Source organism: Oncorhynchus mykiss, chromosome 6 (genome assembly GCF_057628025.1).
Source record: "Oncorhynchus mykiss isolate SJ-2025 chromosome 6, ASM5762802v1, whole genome shotgun sequence".
Classification (NCBI taxonomy): Eukaryota; Metazoa; Chordata; class Actinopteri; order Salmoniformes; family Salmonidae; genus Oncorhynchus; species Oncorhynchus mykiss.
Window position 1 is genome coordinate 39,406,289 of NC_143027.1, and position 18,132 is coordinate 39,424,420.

The window sequence follows — 18,132 nt, forward strand, 5'->3', positions numbered from 1 at the left end:
AGAACAGCACTCGGTTTGCGTTTCTCACGTCACTGAAGAGCTGGAATCCTTTTAGATAGCTTTTAGACAGGACAACATTGGGAATCATTGGGGCATGATGTACTGTAGAGGTGTCCAATTCTTTACAATCATTTAGTGCATTTCTAAAACCTTTTAAGCCTGACTGTCATTGCACTTGAACCAGACTGAGCAAAGAGCGGAGGGGGAGGTAGATGGGAATCTGTTCGTGGCGTGAGTTTGAGGAGGAAAGAGATATAGAAAGGGCTTTTTTATTCTCCTCAGTCTCGGATTTGAACAGGCGTGGCAGATGTGTGGCCTGTCTGTGTGCACCTTCTACCACCCAGAAGGGCTACTACACACACGGCTTTGGCAGCGGAGCTGAGTGTTCTGTTGAGGCACGTATTAGTCTTGTTGTTTATTGATAGCTATCAGCACTTTCTCATTTCAGCTAAACAAAACACATTAACAGAGCTGCACCCTTAGGGGCTCTGCTTACCTCAGCTGAGAGGTCAAACAGCTGCGTGGCTTTCTCTCTCTCTCTCACACACACACACCTCTATACAGTAACTATCAGAGATGGTATACAGCAGTGGTCCCCAAAATGGTGGGCCAGGACCCACAGATGGTGGGCCACGACCCACAGATTTATTTTTTTGCTCTAATGGTGCAGCAGCGGCCTCCACTCTGAGGCCATTAGAAGCAGAGCTGAGCCCAACCACAGCCTGTCATTTTGCAGACTACTGATGCGGGAAGGAGCGCCCCGACATGCACCCACCACAGGCCCTGCCCCCAGACAGCCCCTGGCCCACTTCCCATACACACCGTCTATTGAGAAAGAGTATATAAGAAAACTAGTCAAAGCCTTGCGGAAGACAGAAACACAGACAAAGAGACAAAGTGTGAGTGAGGGGGGGGGGGGGGGGGGGGTTAGGGAGATTTGTATTAGGACCACCAAGGGTCCTGCCATGTAGGTGGTCAGACATGAGATTCTCAGGCTGGTGGTCACTAATTAGTTGAGCAGGAAACATGGGTTACCACCACTGACACAGTCAGACCATGTCTGGCCCAAGTCAATGGCACATGGCATTAATGTTCTGAATTACAATGTACATTTTCATACATGAGCACGCACACACATGGTTTGTCTACACGGTTGACACACACACACACACACACACACACACACACACACGTATTTATCGATCTATAATTTCAGGATAGGTTACAGTAACCAAAACGATTACATTTTTAGTTTAAAAAAAAGCATAAGAATAATAAAAGTCGAACGCAAAATACATGTCGTCATGTCTCCCCCAGAATCACTTCTTCCACAGGAACTTGTCGTTCCTCTTCCAAAGTGACGTGTTCCCTTTCTCCTCTCCTCCCCCTGTTCCTCCTCTGGCCCTGACGCTAGCACTCTCACACACCCTCTCTACCTCCGACAGGTCCGTCAGTTTGTTGATCCTCTCCTCGTTACCCTCCTCCAAAATGTCCCAGAAGTCTCTGTGGCTGTTCTTTGACCTCTCAGGGGCTGGAGAGAAAAGTGGTGTAATGGGGTGTGTGAGGGGTGTGGTGATGGATCGAGAGGGACGAGTAGTACTAGAAGAAGGGCCTGGGACGGATTTTGTCAGGGGCCGAGGGTGGGGTGTGCTGGGCGGTTTGGGAGGCGTTGTAGGGTGACAGGAGGCAGGTGTGGCAGAGTGAGAAGTGGGTGTAAAGACAGCCTGTGAAGTAGGGGTTTTTGGGAAGCCCATCTGAGGCTCTGAGGAGGCCTTGCTTCTGGGTCGCAGCAGGTCGTCCAGGATGGAGGTGTCTCCTAGCAGCTCTGTGAGGAGGACCTGCTGGCTGGGGGGAGAGGAAGGCTGAGCTCTGTACCGCTGCCTCCCCACAACCTCACTCTTCCTGGGGGAGGACAGCAGGCTGCTCCTCCCTCTCGGAGGGCTGGCTGTGGGCTTAGCCTGGGGATGGCTGAGAGCTGAAGAAGAGGAGGAGGAGGAAACGGGTTGAGCTCTAGAGGCCCCTGGTCCCAGAGGACTACTCCTACTATTGTCCAGGTCTGAGCTGGAGCACTGAGCAGCTCTGGACATTCCACTATTACCACTCTTCTTCTTCCCTCCTCTGGCGTTCCGGACCCTCTGCTCCTCAGAAGAGGGAACATCCCTCTGGGGTTCTGGAACGGACCTATGTCGAGTTCTAGGTTCTGCTTGGGGTTCTAGAGCAACTCTGTGTTTGGTTGTAGAGGAGGAGGAAGGGGTTGTCCTGTCAACTTTGGGCTTTGCTGTGTGTGGTTCAGCGAAGTTCTCCCTGATGGTGGAAGCCACCTCAGGGCCCTGGTCAGTGTAGTACTGTCGTAGCTGAGCCAGTCTCTGGGCAGAGGTACTCCTCAGAACCTCCTCAGCAAACTGTCTCAATGAAACAGGTCCAAGTACACACGCCATCTCCTCCAGCTGCTGCCTACATGGGGAACACACACACAGGATTCGGCTCAGAGAGCGTAGAAAAGTTGCGTGATAACATATTAGAAAATAGGAAAATGTTGGCTTGAAAGTAAGTGAGCTTGATGCTTCGTGGATATATATACAAAGGTATGTGGACACTCTTTCAAATGAATGGATTTCGCTATTTCAGCCACACCCGTTGCTGACAGGTGTGTAAAATCGAGCACACAGCCATGCAATCTCCATAGACAAACATTGGCAGTAGAATGGCCTTACTGATGAGCTCAGTGACGTTCAACGTAGCACTGTCATAGGATGCCACCTTTCCAACAAGTCAGTTCATCAAATTTCTGCTCTGCTAGAGCTGCTATTGTGAAGTGGAAACGTCTAGGAACAACAACGGCTCAGCCGCGAAGTGGTAGGCCACACAAGCTCATAGAAAACTGTTCATCGGGAGCTTCATGTAATGGGTTTCCATGGCTGAGCAGCCACACACAAGCCTAAGATCACCAGGCGCAATGCCATGTGTCGGCTGGAGTGGTGTAAAGCTCGCCGCCATTGGACTCTGGAGCAGTGGAAACACGTTCTCTGGAGTGATGCATCATGCTTCACCATCTGGCAGTCCGACGGACTAATCTGGGTTTGGCGGATGCCAGGAGAAAGCTATCTGCTGTAATGCATACTGTCATCTGTAAAGTTTGGCGGAGGAGGATTAATGGTCTGGGGCTGTTTTTCATGGTTCAGGCTAGGCTCCTTAGTTCCAGTGAAGGGAAATCTTAACGCTACAGCATACAATGACATTATATTCTGTGCTTCCAACTTTGTGGAAGGCCCTTTCCTGTTTCAGCATGAGAATGCCCCAGTGCACAAAGCGAGATCCATACAGAAATGGTTTGTCGAGGTCAGTGTGGAAGAACTTAATTGGCCTGCACAGAGCCCTGACCTCAACCCCATCGAACACATTTGGGATGAATTGGAGCGCAAACAGCGAGGCCCAACATCAGTTCCCGACCTCACTAATGCTCTTGTGGCTGAATGGAAGCAAGTCCCTGCAGCAATGTTCCAAAATCTAGTGGAAAGCCTTCCCAGAAGAGTGGAGGCTGTTATAGCAGCAAAGGGGGACCAACTCCATATTAATGCCCATGATTTTGGAATGAGATGTTCAACGAGCAGGTCCACATATTTTTGGTTATGTTGTGTATATTTAGGATACATTTCTGATCGTCATGGAATGATATAGGGTCCTTTTTCTAAGACAGGCGCAACTGTCCCCAAAAACAACATGGACAAACCATATTCTGTCACAGCCATTAAAACAGGAACTAACCATATTCTGTCACAGCAATTAAAACAGGAACTAACCATATTCTGTCACAGCCATTAAAACAGGAACTAACCATATTCTGTCACAGCTATTAAAACAGGAACTAACCATATTCTGGGAGTCTCAGGATAACTGTGGTATTGGAGGGGAAAGGCAGTACTGTAGAGCCTGAACACAACTGGCTAATCTTTGGCAAGGTTCTGGGAAATGGTTGAGAGGGTTAGCTCAGAGGTGGTCTCACACACACACACACACACACACGAAGGAGAACCCCTTTCTACCAGTTAAGGGCGCTGCACACCATAACGGTGGTTAGATTTGGCTCTCTGCCCTGCCCTACCAGGAATAACTCACCTTCGGATGGTTCCGGGGGTCTCTCCGATAATGACGGTGGTGTGTTGGGTGGGGTGGTGGACGCTCCTGATGGTGTGTGTGACTGGGTGGTCCACACTGGGTCTGTGCACTGCTCCCACCCAACCAACATCATTATGGGAAGTATGGAATGGTGGAGTGTGTTCAGGCTGGGTCTGTAAAATACACACACGCACAGATTTGATCAATTTCTTCTAATCACACTGACTAGGAAGGGACAAGGAAAAGGGGTTAGGGAGTTGATTTGGAATAGGACACTAGACTATCGACTCGTTGGGTGGTTTGGGCTTCACCAGGTAGTGAGTGTGTACCTTCTGTGTGTCCCGGAGTTCATTGGCTGGAAGCTGGGAGAACCTCCTGCGCTCAAACACGTCTCTGAGAGCGGCTCTGCTGATTCGCTCCTCGGCCTTGCTCCCGCCCACCACATGTTGGTTAGAGTGGGTGTAAACCACCTCCCGTACACCACCTACAACACACACACAAATAGGAGATATAAGTCTGTACTTACAGGCAAATTCTACTCTAACTCTTGGTATAGAATTGGGCCTGTATTCCAGAAGCATCTCAGAGTAGCAGTCCTGCTCTCCTCTGAGATGCTTTGTGAATACAAGCCCCTGATGTTTGCTGACACACATGATACGACAGTAGTTTTTTAGTTTTTTTTTTATCCCATTTTGACCTTACCTAACACATTGTCAATCGTTCCACAGGGCGGTCCTTTGGCAGAAGGGACAGTCTGGTTCACTTTTGGGTTTTTCAGACCTGTAAACGCCCTCGCTCCGTGTTGGTCTGTCTGTGGGCCTGGGCCATGATTGTGGTTCTGTGGGGCTGTAACAGATCGGACTCTTTCGACTGGAGTGTGGTTTTCGTCTGAGGAGGTAAAAGTCTCAATGTCCTCTGCTTGTCTGGTTCTTCTTCTCTGGTCTACTGGTCTGTTGCTGGTCTCGCTCTTACTACCACCATCTCTCCCCATCTCCCTCCTTCTCAGGTGTGCTGGGGGTCTCTTAAGCACATGAGTTTGTGCACAAGGTCTGATTAGCTCCTCAATGTCTATGTCCTCAGACTCAGAGTCAAACACCACCTGGTGCATTCTGGAAACTGGAGTTTTAGTGTTAGATCGTTTGCTTCCACTGGAGGGGGGTGAATCATCATCACTGTCCTCCTCCACCCTCCTCTTCCTCCTTATTCCTTGTTTCAGATTTGGTATTTTTCTCCCCATGTCATCACTCTCTCCTGACAGTGTAACAGGATCATGGTCTCGCCCCCTCTGTCCATCCCATCTCCCTCCATTCCTTTCTTCCTCTCTCTCAGAGCCACTGGAGACGTCCCAGTCGTTCTTCAGAGGAGCTGCATCCAAGTGGTTCCCACCCTTGGGGGCCAATGTAGGGGTCTGGGGGCCTCCACTCCCTGCGGTGCTGAGGCCCTTTGGTGCCATGGCAGAAGTGTCTTCATCACTGTCCTCCTCAGAATCACTCCTTCCCCCCTCACTCTGGCTATGCTCCCCTGATTCTGACCCTGATCCAGCCCTGACCCCTGACCTCTGGAGCAACCTGGAGAAGCCATGCTGAAGGAGACTGAGTCGGCCAGGAAGGGTAGTGTTCGCCTTCTCCACCTTACTCCTGCCCCCCTGTTCCCCCTCCTCCTCACTGCCACTGCTGAAGTCCAGCACCCCCCTGGTTGTTGCCCTGGGGATCCTCGAGGGCCCTACACTGCCAATCGCCCCTCCATTGCCCAGTTCACAGCGGTCCCTTGCGGAAACCTCCCCAGCCTCCTGCAACACAAGGTCAGAGTCTTCATATTTAAAAAAATATATATTTAAACTATTTTTAAACCCTTGGCCCAAGATTGGTAATTTACAGGTCTTATTATGAGCTCGCTTTTGCTAAGGTGGGAGGGATGGCAATATCGGAGGTTTGTCATTAAAAACATTGGCCAACGTGCCAATTTCAGGCAGCGCTGGTGGGGATATTTAAACCAACTGAAGGCTGGTCTTAGAGGTAACGCGGTTGGTTAAGGCATGGATTTGAACAGCGGAAGAGCAACCTACCCAGCAGTGATGCACAGTTCCCATATGCACATGGAACAAGAGAGAGGCAATTTTTTGTCCATACACTTCGTATTTAGAAATATAAAAAAAGTCATGTTTTTTTGTTGAATTTGATAAAATAAAATCAAGCATAGCCTCGCCTCATCTCAATGAAGGCTGCTTTTTTGTTGTTGTCCTGACCAAAGCATTCGCTAAGTAGTCAAGACCATTGATAAAGGGTTTGGCTCGGGAGACCGCTCCAAAATAAATCTTCATCACCAAACCTTTATTTAAAGATCAAGTTTAGGAGCAGCAAAACGGTGAGTGGACAGCCCATTTTTTATCTATGTGTTGTACATTATTTTAGCTAGCTCCTGTTATCATTTGTTATGTGCGTAAAACCCCCTTCACGTAGGCTACATGTTCATATGCCCATCGTGGAACGGGAGATGAGATGTTGCCGGTGACCCTCGTATTTAGAAACAAGTTCATTTCCTGTAACAATGGCTTGTTTTCCGTTGAATTTTTAAAAACATTTTTTTTAACTCAGCAGGCTACCATTACCCTACTATAACGAAAGCTGGTTCGACAGCAATGCGTCTGGTGTCTTTCTTATCCTGGCCACGCATTAGCTTATTCATAAAAAGGTACTTAAAAATGGTCTACTAGTGAGGCTTTTAGCCCCATTTCGGCTTGTATTCATCTCCGTTTCCAAAGAGCGCCTCTTGTCCGGTCACCAAAGACGTGCTTCCTCATAACATATTCAAATTCTTCAGTTCTATAACGCCATATCAACGGTAGGCATAGGTTAGATCTTGTTTATTGAGAACGTGCCTCATGCATTCAATACAATTTACAGGAGCCTAGTATTTTTTGAGAAGTGCGATGCTTAAAGACATGTAGGCCTATACTCGTATTAGCCAATCACAACAATGTTGACTGTCAACACTCCAAACATAGAGAAAACATGGCTGTTTTTTTCGTTGTTATGACTCGTTAGGCTACTGTAGTCTATGCTCTTTCATAAACTGTAGTATTAATCCACAATTGACTAGAACGAGAATGTTCCGTGGCCCCAGCACGAATTGGAGTTGATGACCGCGCAAAGATCGTGATATATTGAGCCATGAAACACGGCGACTGGCCAGTGAGCCAGCTATTACGCTCACAATTCCCGCTGTGAAAATAGCAAAAAAATGTAGGACAAACAAAAAGACGTATAGCTCTACCGTCAGTGCTAAGATTTACCACTGCGTTAGGTCTGGTAGGAAAGCAGCACTAATGAGATCGACAAAGCTATGGAGTCTTCTGTATGTTGTATTTGGTTGTGACCTGGGGCTGATGGCATCACCAGGCTACAGAACAGGATTGGTCATTCATAAAGAATTTAGCAGTGCTAGGTAATGCAAAGATGCTTGTAACAATAAATCAGCCATACATAAATGTGACATGTCATGAATATGAAACAATAGGATACATTGTAGCTTTTATAGCGTGCATGGGAGTTATGCGAGGGCCTTTATGAGTGGGACCACCTACAGCGATACTAATCTTATGGTTTTTGCCAACCAGATGACTCCTCCGTTGTGTGTGTGTGTGTGTGTGTGTGTGTGTGTGTGTGTGTGTGTGTGAATACACCCTGGTGTATTGTCTATGGCTATTAAAGTCTGAACATCCCCCGGTACATACCCAGCCTACTAAAAAGGGACAGTTGTGTTGGGTCTTAGCTGGGAACTGTCACAGTAGATAGAAGCCAAACTATTGGGTAAATAAATACCACACAACAGAACAGACAGCCTTCAGTGTGGTCTGGTCCTGGCATTACAGAGGGATAATTATGTCCATCTGTTGGGACACTATCACAGAGAGAATGCGAAAGCGAGATGGGGGGGGGAATGGGGGAAAAGGGGGAGAGAGAGAAGAGTAAGAAGGGGCCGGTGAAGGAGAGACAGGAAGACGCACGTGTGAGGAATTGTCTCTTTCACGTGGGAATGAAGGGATGAGAGGGAATGGAGGGATGAGAGGGCCGCCTGGGAAAGGAGAGGGAGTGAGAGATGGGAAAGACGCGCCCGTCACGGGTCCCTGAGAAAGGCAGTTACTCACGCTCTCGCTCTTCCTCTCCTCCTCTTCCCCTGTGTGGGTGCTGGACGTCATTACTCCTACCTCCACTCGTCCCTCCCGCTGAGAGGAACACACGCACACACACACTTGAGCATACATGTACATAAACAGAAATAGAAATACACACAAACATGTAACACACAGTACCAGGGTTGTCCACACAGGCTGTTTGACTTCTGACCTCCAGTATTCTCCTGGTGAGGCAGGTCCCCTGGGTCTGCAGCCTGAAGAGGTTCTGTATCCCAAACAGCTCCCCCTTCTGGTCGTCGGACCCCTGCACTGCATCAAAGTACCGCCGGGCACTCTCCTTACCCATCACAGAAGACTGCAACTGCTGCAGAGTCACAGACAGGGATGGAGGGAGAACATTAGATGGTTGGTTTCCCCATCTAAATACCAATATCAAATGGGTCGTTCCATTTCAGCAAGCCATTGTTTTGAATTGGTTTCTGTAGTTAAGAACATATCGGATAAGCATTCCTGCAACAGTATTTTTGTTGAAATATAATTTGATCTGAGAAACTAAGCTAATTGATTGCACCCTAACTGGCCATTTCAATGTATAGGATTAATCTAATATTCAATAAATATAGTATCCAACATCCGATTTGGACCAAACCTCTTAAAACCGACTACGGGAGGAATCCAAATAAAATGGTCAAAAGTCACCTACAGAACTCCCAAAGCTCACACCAACATCCAGTATATAATATCAGTTTGACAAGTAGTATGAAGTTGCGTATTGGAGTATTGTTTATTCATACTATGTAATATATTCTCAGTGAATTTGGTGATGTGTTTTCCCCTTGTTCAGAGAAATTAGCCATTGAAGTAGCTTGCATTTTCCCCCATAAATTAGTGTGAAAGTACCAGCTTTGCCCACAAGATATCGCTATTCCTGCTACCGCCACACCCGTTTATCCATTTTTCTGGTCTCGTGTTTAATAAATGGATCGCAACATTTTCTTTGCAACTTTGGGTAGAAAATGAATAGTTTTTGCTCATGATGAAAATACATTGTGTGGTTATCCTCACAATTCAAGCCAATCCTCCATGAAAGCAATTTAGAAATCCTCAAAACACAATAATTATATGTGCAGACAGCATACTGTGATGAAAGTCTTAGGATGACTGTACCTGTTTGTAGACCTGGCGCAGGTAGATGACCTCCTCCACTGTTCCCAGAGAGATGAGTCTGAACACTTTCACGTCCCTGCACTGGCCTATACGATACGCCCTGAGGAGAGGTCACACACTGTCAAGTCCTTACACTGGCCTATACGATACGCCCTGAGGAGAGGTAACATACTGTCACGTCCCTGCACTGGCCTATACGATACGCCCTGAGGAGAGGTCACATCATGGAAATAAAAAGGAATAGAAGAGGGGTCCCCATTCAGGTCAATAAGCCATAAAGGGTGACCTATGGGTCCCACACCCCCATACCAGCACAGAGATCACTGTTGTTAACAGTGGCATTGTGTATACAGACATAGAATATGAGACTGAAAAGATTTGGCATGGGTCCCCAGATCCTCAAAACGTTCTACAGCTGTACCATCGAGAGCATCTGGTTGCATCATCACCAGGTATGGTAACTGCTCGGCATCTGACCGTAAGGCGCACCAGAGGGTAGTGCGTACGGCCCAGTACATCACTGGGTCCAAGCTTCCTGCCATCCAGTAATAGGCGGTGTCAGAGGAAAGCCCATAAAATTGTCAGAGACTCTAGTCACCCAAGTAATAGACTCTTTTCTCTGCTACAACACCGCAAGCTGTACCGGATGGCCAAGTCTAGGACCCCCTCCATTTATTTTGTACACTGCTGCTACTTGATGTTTTATCCCTTCACCCCTACCTACATGTACAAATTACCGCAACTAACCTGTACCCCTTGTATATAGCCTCGTTATTGTTAATTACACTTTTTTACTTTAGTTTATTTGGTAAATATTTTCTTAACTCTTCTTGAACTGCGATGTTGATTAAGCGCTTGTAAGTAAGCATTTCATGGTAAGGTCTACATTTGTATTCGGCGCATGTGACAAAGTTTGATTTGATACAACAAATTGGAAAGAACCCTGTAAGGTTCTATGACTATGTACTTCTATGTAAGTACATGGCATGTATGGATATTGCAGCATACCTGTCAATTGCCTGCAGGTCATTGGCAGGGTTCCAGGTGGGATCAAACAGGACCACAATGTTGGCCCCCACAAAGTTCAGGCCCAGACCCCCTGCCCTGGGGGGGAAAAAACAGACAAGCGAACCTACAGTCAGTGGTCCATTCATTTCAAACATTGTTGTGTCTCAACTGGCACGCTATTCCCTATATAGTGCACTACTTTTGAGCAGGGCCGTGCACTATGTAGGGAATAGGGTGCCATTTGGGGGGGACACATCCAACACAATCATATTGCTGTGCTCTGTTAAAGCAGAGCTATGAGGGGTGGTGGGAGTGGCACTGACATGGTGGAGACAAGGCAGAGGTTAATGTCAGGGCAGCTGTTGAACTCTTTGACGATCTTCAGCCTCTCTCTGGGCTTGGTGTTGCCATCCAATCTGCTATACTCCAGCCCATCTGCCATGCAGTAGCTCTCCAGCACGTCCAGCAACTGAAGGGTTAACACAGTATATTGAGAACACTTCCTTTTGGTGGCGTGTTACCAAATCAAATGTATTTATTTATAGCCCTTCGTACATCAGCTGATATCTCAAAGTGCTGTACAGAAACCCAGCCTAAAACCCCAAACAGCAAGCAATGCAGGTGTAGAAGCACGGTGACTAGGAAAAACTCCCTAGAAAGGCCAAAACCTAGGAAGAAACCTAGAGAGGAACCAGGCTATGCCGGGTGGAGATTATAATAGAACATGGCCAAGATGTTCATAAATGACCACAAGTATAAAGGGCATTGGGAAAGTATTCAGACCCCTTCCCTTTTCCAAAGTTTGTTACATTACAGCCTTATTCTAGGATAGATTAAATAAACATGTTCCTCATCAATCTACACACAATATCCCATAATGACAAACCGAAAACGGCTTTTAGAAATGTTTGCAAAATGTATTATGTATTCAAAATAAAAAACAGAAATACCATATTTACATAAGTATTCAGACCCTTTGCTATGACACTCGAAATTGAGCTCAGGTGCATCCTTTTTCCATTGATCATCCTTGAGATGTTTCTACAACTTGATTATAGTCCACCTGTGGTAAATTCATTGATTGGACATGATTTGGAAAGGCACAAACACCTGTCTATATAAAGGTACCACAATTGACAGTGCATGTCAGAGCAAAAACCAAGCCATGAGGTCGAAAGAATTGTCAGATCTGGGGAAGGGTACCAAAACATTTCTGCTGCATTGAAGGCCCCCAAGAACACAGTGGCCTCCATCATTGTTAAATTTAATAAGTTTAGAACCACCAAGACTCTTCCTAAAGCTGGCCGAACAGCCAAACTGAGCAATCGGGGGGAGGAGGTGACCAAGAACCCGATGGTCACTGATAGTGCTCCAGAGTTCTTCTGTGGAGATGGGAGAACCTTCCAGAACGAAAACAATCTCTGCAGCACTCCACCAATCAGGACTTTATGGTAGAGTGGCTCATGACAGCCTGATTGGAGTTTGCCAAAAGGCACCTAAAGGACTCTCCGACCATAAGAAACAAGATTCTCTGGTCTGATGAAACCAAGATTAAGCTTTTTGGCCTGAATACCAAGCATCACATCTGGATGAAACCTGGCACCATCCCTACAGAGAAGCATAGTGGTGTGGTATCATGCTGTGGAAATGTTTTCCAGTGGCAGGGACTGGGAGACTAGAAAGGATCAAGGCAAAGATGAACGAATCGAAGTACAGAGATCCTTGATGAAAACCTGCTCCAGAGCGCTCATGACCTCAGACTGGGGCGAAGGTTCACCTTCCAACAGGACAAAAACCCTAAGCACAGCCAAAACAACGCGGGAGCGGCTTTGGGACACGTTTCTGAATGTCCTTGAGTGGTCCAGACAGAGCCAGGACTTGAACCCGATCAAACATCTCGGGACAGACCTGAAAATAGCTATGCAGCGACGCTTCCCATCCAACCTGACAGAGCTTGAGAGGATCTGCAGAGACGAAATGGGAGAAACTCCCCAAATACAGGTGTGCTAAGCTTATAGCGCCATACCCAAGAAGAATCGAGGCTATAATCGCTGCCAAAGGTGCTTCAACAAAGTAAAAGGCAATTCAAAAGTTCATTTATTTTTACTATTTTCTACATCATTGAAAATATATATCAGTTTCTTATTTTTAATACATTTGCAAAAAAATATCTAAACCTGTTTTTGCTTTGTCGTTATTGGTTAATGCGTGTATATTTATGAAGGAAAAAACTACTTAATTTTAGAATAAGGCTAAAACGTAATAAAATGTGGAAAAAGTCATTGGGTCTGAATACTTTGATTGCACTGTACGCTTAAAGGGATAGTTTCCTCATCGTGTAAGCAGTCTATGGACAAAGTAAGGAAGACAGCAATCAATGCTTTGGTTGTGTCTGAACTAGAGCTCTGACACCATCTAAAGACAAAGTACATGATCTCACCATTATCTACCACAGCCATTCTCCTACACAACACACTTACAGATCCCCCGACTCTCACACATGACATCTACAGTACATACACACAAACACAGAGAGACACACACATACAAACAGTTCGACACAAATGACAGAATCCCTGTGGCTACCAAACACAATTAAAACGTTTTACCTTAGTGGAGAGGGAGAATAATAGCACTTTGTCTTTTCTCTGCGTGTAATGTTTCAACAACCTCTGGAGAACCTATGACAGGGTGTAGAGGAGGAGGGATATCAACCAAGGATCCAGATGAGACATACTTCTCTTAAAAACCTGATACTATATGTAAACATATGAGCCTACCTAACTACCTTTGCCATTCACGTGACATGACTTTTGTCCTCGTGACCAACCTACCTTCATCTTTCCGCTGTACATGGGGTCTGACATGGCCTCAAATGCTGCCTGCTTGCATTTCTCTGTGAAGTCAGGAAACTTCTGGAACACCTTCTCACAGATCTCATTCACATACTGCTCCTGAGAGAGCACAGTATGTCCAGATGTTAAACCAAACAGAACTTGTCACGTTCAGTAAAATAATAACCAGGACTTCACTTGTGAGAGCGTACCTGCTTTTTGCTGGTGTTCCACTTGGATTGCAGCAAAGCCACGTGGTTGGCCACCTTCCTGAGAATGGCCAAGTAACTGAAGTACAGGTCTGTCACACGCACACCCCGAGCATTCACCTGTAGTTTACAAGAAAACAAACATTTACATCACCTCCCAGGGAAGGCCTATCACAATAAAGTCAACATTACTGACAACATTGTGACCATTGCTTAGTCTAGGTGACCTATAAAGACCAAACAATGATTCAAACCTTCACTGAACTAAAGAGTGCAAAACGGTTAATAACAGATTTCTTCATAGCGGGTCAAATAGAGGTTATAACACAACTGTTCCTGTCATAAGCTGACCTTGTAGCAGCACTTCCTGCGGGAGTGTCCACTGTGACAGTCACACTTCTCTGAGGAGCGCAAGAGCAGGGTGACGTCCTCCGTGTCCAGTACCGCCTGGTACACAGTCTGCTGGAACGACGTCAGCGAACAGTACACCACCTGGCCATAGATGGAGGAGCCATTCACTTAGTGAGATGTTTGAAACCACCTGCTAGACCAGGGATATTCACATTAAAGGCCAGAGAATTCATTCAATTAGGGTTGTAAAATTCCGGTAACTTTCCCAAAATTCCCAGCTTTTCCATGAATCCTTGTTGGAAAATTCCTGAAATCAGGAGAGAATAAGCAGGAATACTCCCAACTAGGATTTCTGGAAAAGTTACCAGAATTGCACAACCCTAATTCATGAACATGAACCCTGTGTGGAAGTCTCCACTCACCCTGTCGTCTTTTTTGGGCAGCTGCTCTCTAATAAGAGCCTTGGTCCTCCGGAGAAACCAATGGGAGAGCTTCGCAGCCAGGGCCCGGACCGCCCTCCTGCCCGTCGCTAGGGCCCGCTTAGTTACGCTGTGCTTCTGCCCCAGTTCGATGGGGTCCGAAAACATATTCTTGAAGTTACCCAGGCTGCCAAGGCAACGAGGGATGGCCCTGAAGTACACAAAGGAAGAAGGTCAATCCCAAGAGAAAGAGTGGTTTAGAAGGAAATGGTGGCACTGGGTATTGGGAGGTTTTTTGGGGTAACCTCGTGACTCTACACCATTGCACTAATACATGTCTAATAAAGGGTAATCAGTCGTACTGTAGCAGCAGTGATAGAAACAGTAGTAGTTATATTGCCAGTGTAGACCCACCAGTCCATGACACACCAGAGCTCGTCCAGGTTGTTCTGCAGGATTGTGCCAGTGAGGCCAACTCTGACCGGACACCTCAGATCCTTCATTGCCCCAGTGATCTGGGAGTTGGGGTTCTTGATCTTGTGGGCCTCGTCCACTATCACAGCAGACCAGTCAATGCTGGAATTGAAGACCGGCCACACAGTCAAAATGCGTGGCAGGCTTATAGGTGGAGTTTCACAGTAGGATTAGGAAACGGGTCTACTATGGTTTCAGGCTACACACGCCAACACACCTAATTATCTTAGCTAACGTTACCTGTTAAACTGCTCCAGATAGAGGCGTAGGGTCTCGTAGGTGGTGAGGGCGATCTCAGAGCGTCCCCTCCGGATGCGAGCCAGCTCCTCCTCTTTCCTCAGACCGTGGACTACAACGGTCAGGAAGTGACCCCACGTCTCCAGCTCCTCTTTCCAGTTGTACAGCACCGACAGAGGGGCCACAATCAAGAACACCTGGGCACAACCATGGATAATATAACAACACCTACACAGGACCCTAACAGAGAGCATGGGCATGCACATGTGGGTTTTTAACATTTTTGTAACTATCAGTCAGTTTTCAGCCACAAAGAGTGCTACCCTTGTGGGAAATCTATAGCTCAATATCTACCTTTCGGGGTTTGCTTCGCTGTGTGGGGATCTGAGTAAGAAGAAACTGAGGCCTGTTGTTCTCAATGTCTTCCCATGTCCCTGTTTTACCCAGCACAGCAGCCAGGAAACCAATGACCTGTTGACAGACACACACGTCAGTCATGAACAGCAGGTCTTTCTTCACATGATAACTCCAATAGTGCTAATACTCTAGCTACATACCGTCAACAATCAGGTTTCTGCAGAGACAGTCTAGTTTTTACCTGAATGGTCTTGCCCAGACCCATGTCATCTCCCAGGATACATCCTCTCGACTGGGCATAGTTGTCATAGATGAACTGGATCCCTTCCTTCTGGTAGTACCTCAGGTACCTGTTGACGGCATCTGATTAAGGCCCCATTCGTACAGCAAAAACAACCTGGGAAGCCCAGCAAAATACCAGCTTCCTAGTTAACAGCTCACGTACCTGTTGATGGTGTATGGGACTGCCACACCACTCTGTGACAACACCAAGGGCTCTGATGGCCCGGGGGGTGTCTGGCTGCAGAGGAATAGAGGCTTCTCCTGGGCAGACACTACACTGGTGGACGACTGGTTTGCGTCTGGTCTCTGGAGTTTACAGACTGGAAAGACTGTCTCCTCTTCTTCATCTTCATCATGTTGCTCTGTGAACTTCACCAATGCCATGTCCTCACCATGAGAAGTGGAAGGGAGTTTCTGGATTGTCCCCTCTCGTAGTAGGGTGCCATCTCTGAGGCTGGGAGCGAGGCATCTGTCGCCCTCATGCCACACTGTTTATGGGAGGGAGGGAAAATCATGGCTTGGTTAGTTATGTCAGGTTAGCTATATAAATACCTAGACAGCAAGCAGTGTTGGGGAGTAGTGAACTACATGTAATTTAACTACTATAAATGAAAAGAATGGGTGAAGTCGGCAAGAATGTACTTTATTTTCGGCATCAGACCTGCTGAATGCTCACTTGAAACAGTTTTTGTTTTTAATAGGCTAAATTACCAGTGGTGACCCATCATTCAGGGCAGGTTTTGAGCCCCACCCGTTAAGCTAAAAAAATATATTTTGTGTTGCCTGTTTTGCATGTGATTCTGGCATTAATACATGTCACATATCAGTTTGCAAACAATGTTAAAAAAAAATAGATATAATATTGAGCCGCATACAGTTGAGTAAGGCAGCTCCAAAATAGAGGTGTTTCAGCCTAGCTCAGCGCTTTCTGTGGTGGTGGGGCAGGCAGCAGAAAATACAGAGCGTAGAGGTTGGTAATGTTCTCTAGTTACACCATGAATGGCTCAATGTTCTGTCACTCATGGGGACACTACGTCGCCGCAAACTCTACGGGGAGAGTTGGACATCCTTGGGTGCTGCCATAGAGTTACATTAGAAGTGCCCATCCAAGAAGGCTCAAGATCATTGGCCACAGATAAAATTATGTCAAATCATGCTATTTGATTGGACTGCACATGTCAACATCATACCTTCAAAATCTTAGCTAGCAAGCAAGACAAGCAGTCATCATGAATCACGTTGACAATCTACTGGCAAATCCTTTTCAATCCTTGTCATATGAAGAGAAATGTAGCATCGCTAAGGGATTCACTCCGTGGTGCTGAAAAGAAAACTCTGCTGTTGGGACAGCTTTATGTAGACCTAAAAGTTTCTGAAAGTTGTCACCATGTATCTGCTGTGTAGTGGCTTTGCTGGAATCCATCTAAAAACATTTAGGGGAATTTGCCTCACCAAGATTTAACTTAACGTTCCATGCTAAAATCACCACCGTAAATTACACATTCTGTTAACATCCAACTCAAGACAATGTGAGCTTAACAGTTAACTTATGCTACTAGCTAGCTATGTGACTGTTTTGAGAAACAAACTTTTAAAGCTCAACGAGCTAATTATCTCCCATTAAGCGTCTGCGTAACAAACCTTTTATGTCAGCTGTGGAAGTTGAAGCCATCATCCAAAAGCATTGTGGCAAGCTGTAACTAGCTAAAGCATAAGCAGACAAGCTCACGTTAACTAGTAAGACAAGTCTCTTCACTGTCTGGCAAAGACATTGCTCAGACAGTAAAATAGCGTTTAGTTAGTTAGCTAAATTTACACTCGATAACTAATTTATTTAGTATTTTGACGGGGCAGTAATATGTATAGCTAGCTAGCTAGATCTTTGAGACATATCTTGCCCGTACTTGTCAGCGTCGCTAGCTAGCAAGCGTTCTGCTGTTTATCTAGTTTAAGCATTCGGCGTCGCACTTTCAACAATCACCCTGGCTGCCAAAACACAAATTGTCAATTCAAACGAAACTAATAATAAAACCAAAATATAATTAAACGTGTTCTTTATTTTCCCCGAAATATCTAAAAGTGAACATTTATAATTGCTTCAATATGTTAATATTAATAGAAAGTGCTACCTGTTGTACAATTTAGGCCCAGCGGAAGGGAACGCTGACGCAACCAAATCAAACGTCGTATTCGGAGATTTTTTGCTTATATCCAAGTGTATTGATAGTGAGTGTGTTACTACAAATATTTATACTATTCCCCTCACAGACCGTAGGGCCATTTTACATTGATATCAAAATATTTACCCCTGATGCTAACATCGGTAGAGCATCCTACTGGAAGCTAAAAAGCTCATTATTAAATAATGATATAGTTAAGTTTGAGGTTAAAGATCTGCTTTCACACTTTTGGGAAAGGGCTTGTGAAGAAAAATCTTATTGCAAGAACTGGGAGCTCTTTAAATTTGAGCTGTCCAAATACCTTAGAAAACATGGTAGTAATCTTGCTAAGACCAGAAGAGCTGAGGAGGAAAAGGTGATCAT

At 46.0% G+C, this 18,132-nt stretch overlaps 1 protein-coding gene across 4 annotated transcripts; it reads right to left on the reverse strand.

Annotated features, from left to right (window-relative positions):
* Positions 1–402: 402 nt before the first annotated feature.
* Positions 403–17,550, reverse strand: ercc6l2 (ERCC excision repair 6 like 2). 4 transcript variants are annotated; one of them, XR_016496944.1, is made up of 20 exons: positions 17,231–17,550; positions 15,753–16,077; positions 15,549–15,657; positions 15,305–15,421; positions 14,954–15,147; positions 14,654–14,815; positions 14,243–14,450; positions 13,821–13,961; positions 13,473–13,589; positions 13,261–13,380; positions 13,036–13,107; positions 10,750–10,895; positions 10,427–10,522; positions 9,419–9,518; positions 8,429–8,615; positions 8,264–8,341; positions 4,819–5,905; positions 4,446–4,600; positions 4,117–4,289; positions 403–2,454 (listed from the first exon to the last, which is right to left on the reverse strand). XR_016496944.1 is itself a non-coding variant. In XM_021606433.3 (20 exons), exons 1-20 carry the CDS (start codon positions 17,262–17,264, stop codon positions 1,320–1,322), a joined length of 4,722 nt encoding a protein of 1,573 aa, XP_021462108.3. In that variant the 5' UTR covers positions 17,265–17,550; the 3' UTR covers positions 403–1,319. The 4 variants fall into 4 exon arrangements, 3 of the variants coding, with proteins under 3 accessions (XP_021462108.3, XP_090095461.1, XP_090095462.1); XM_021606433.3 differs by having other exon boundaries at positions 8,463–8,615; XM_090239335.1 differs by having other exon boundaries at positions 8,463–8,615; positions 16,780–17,539.
* Between the last annotated feature and the right edge of the window lie 582 nt (positions 17,551–18,132).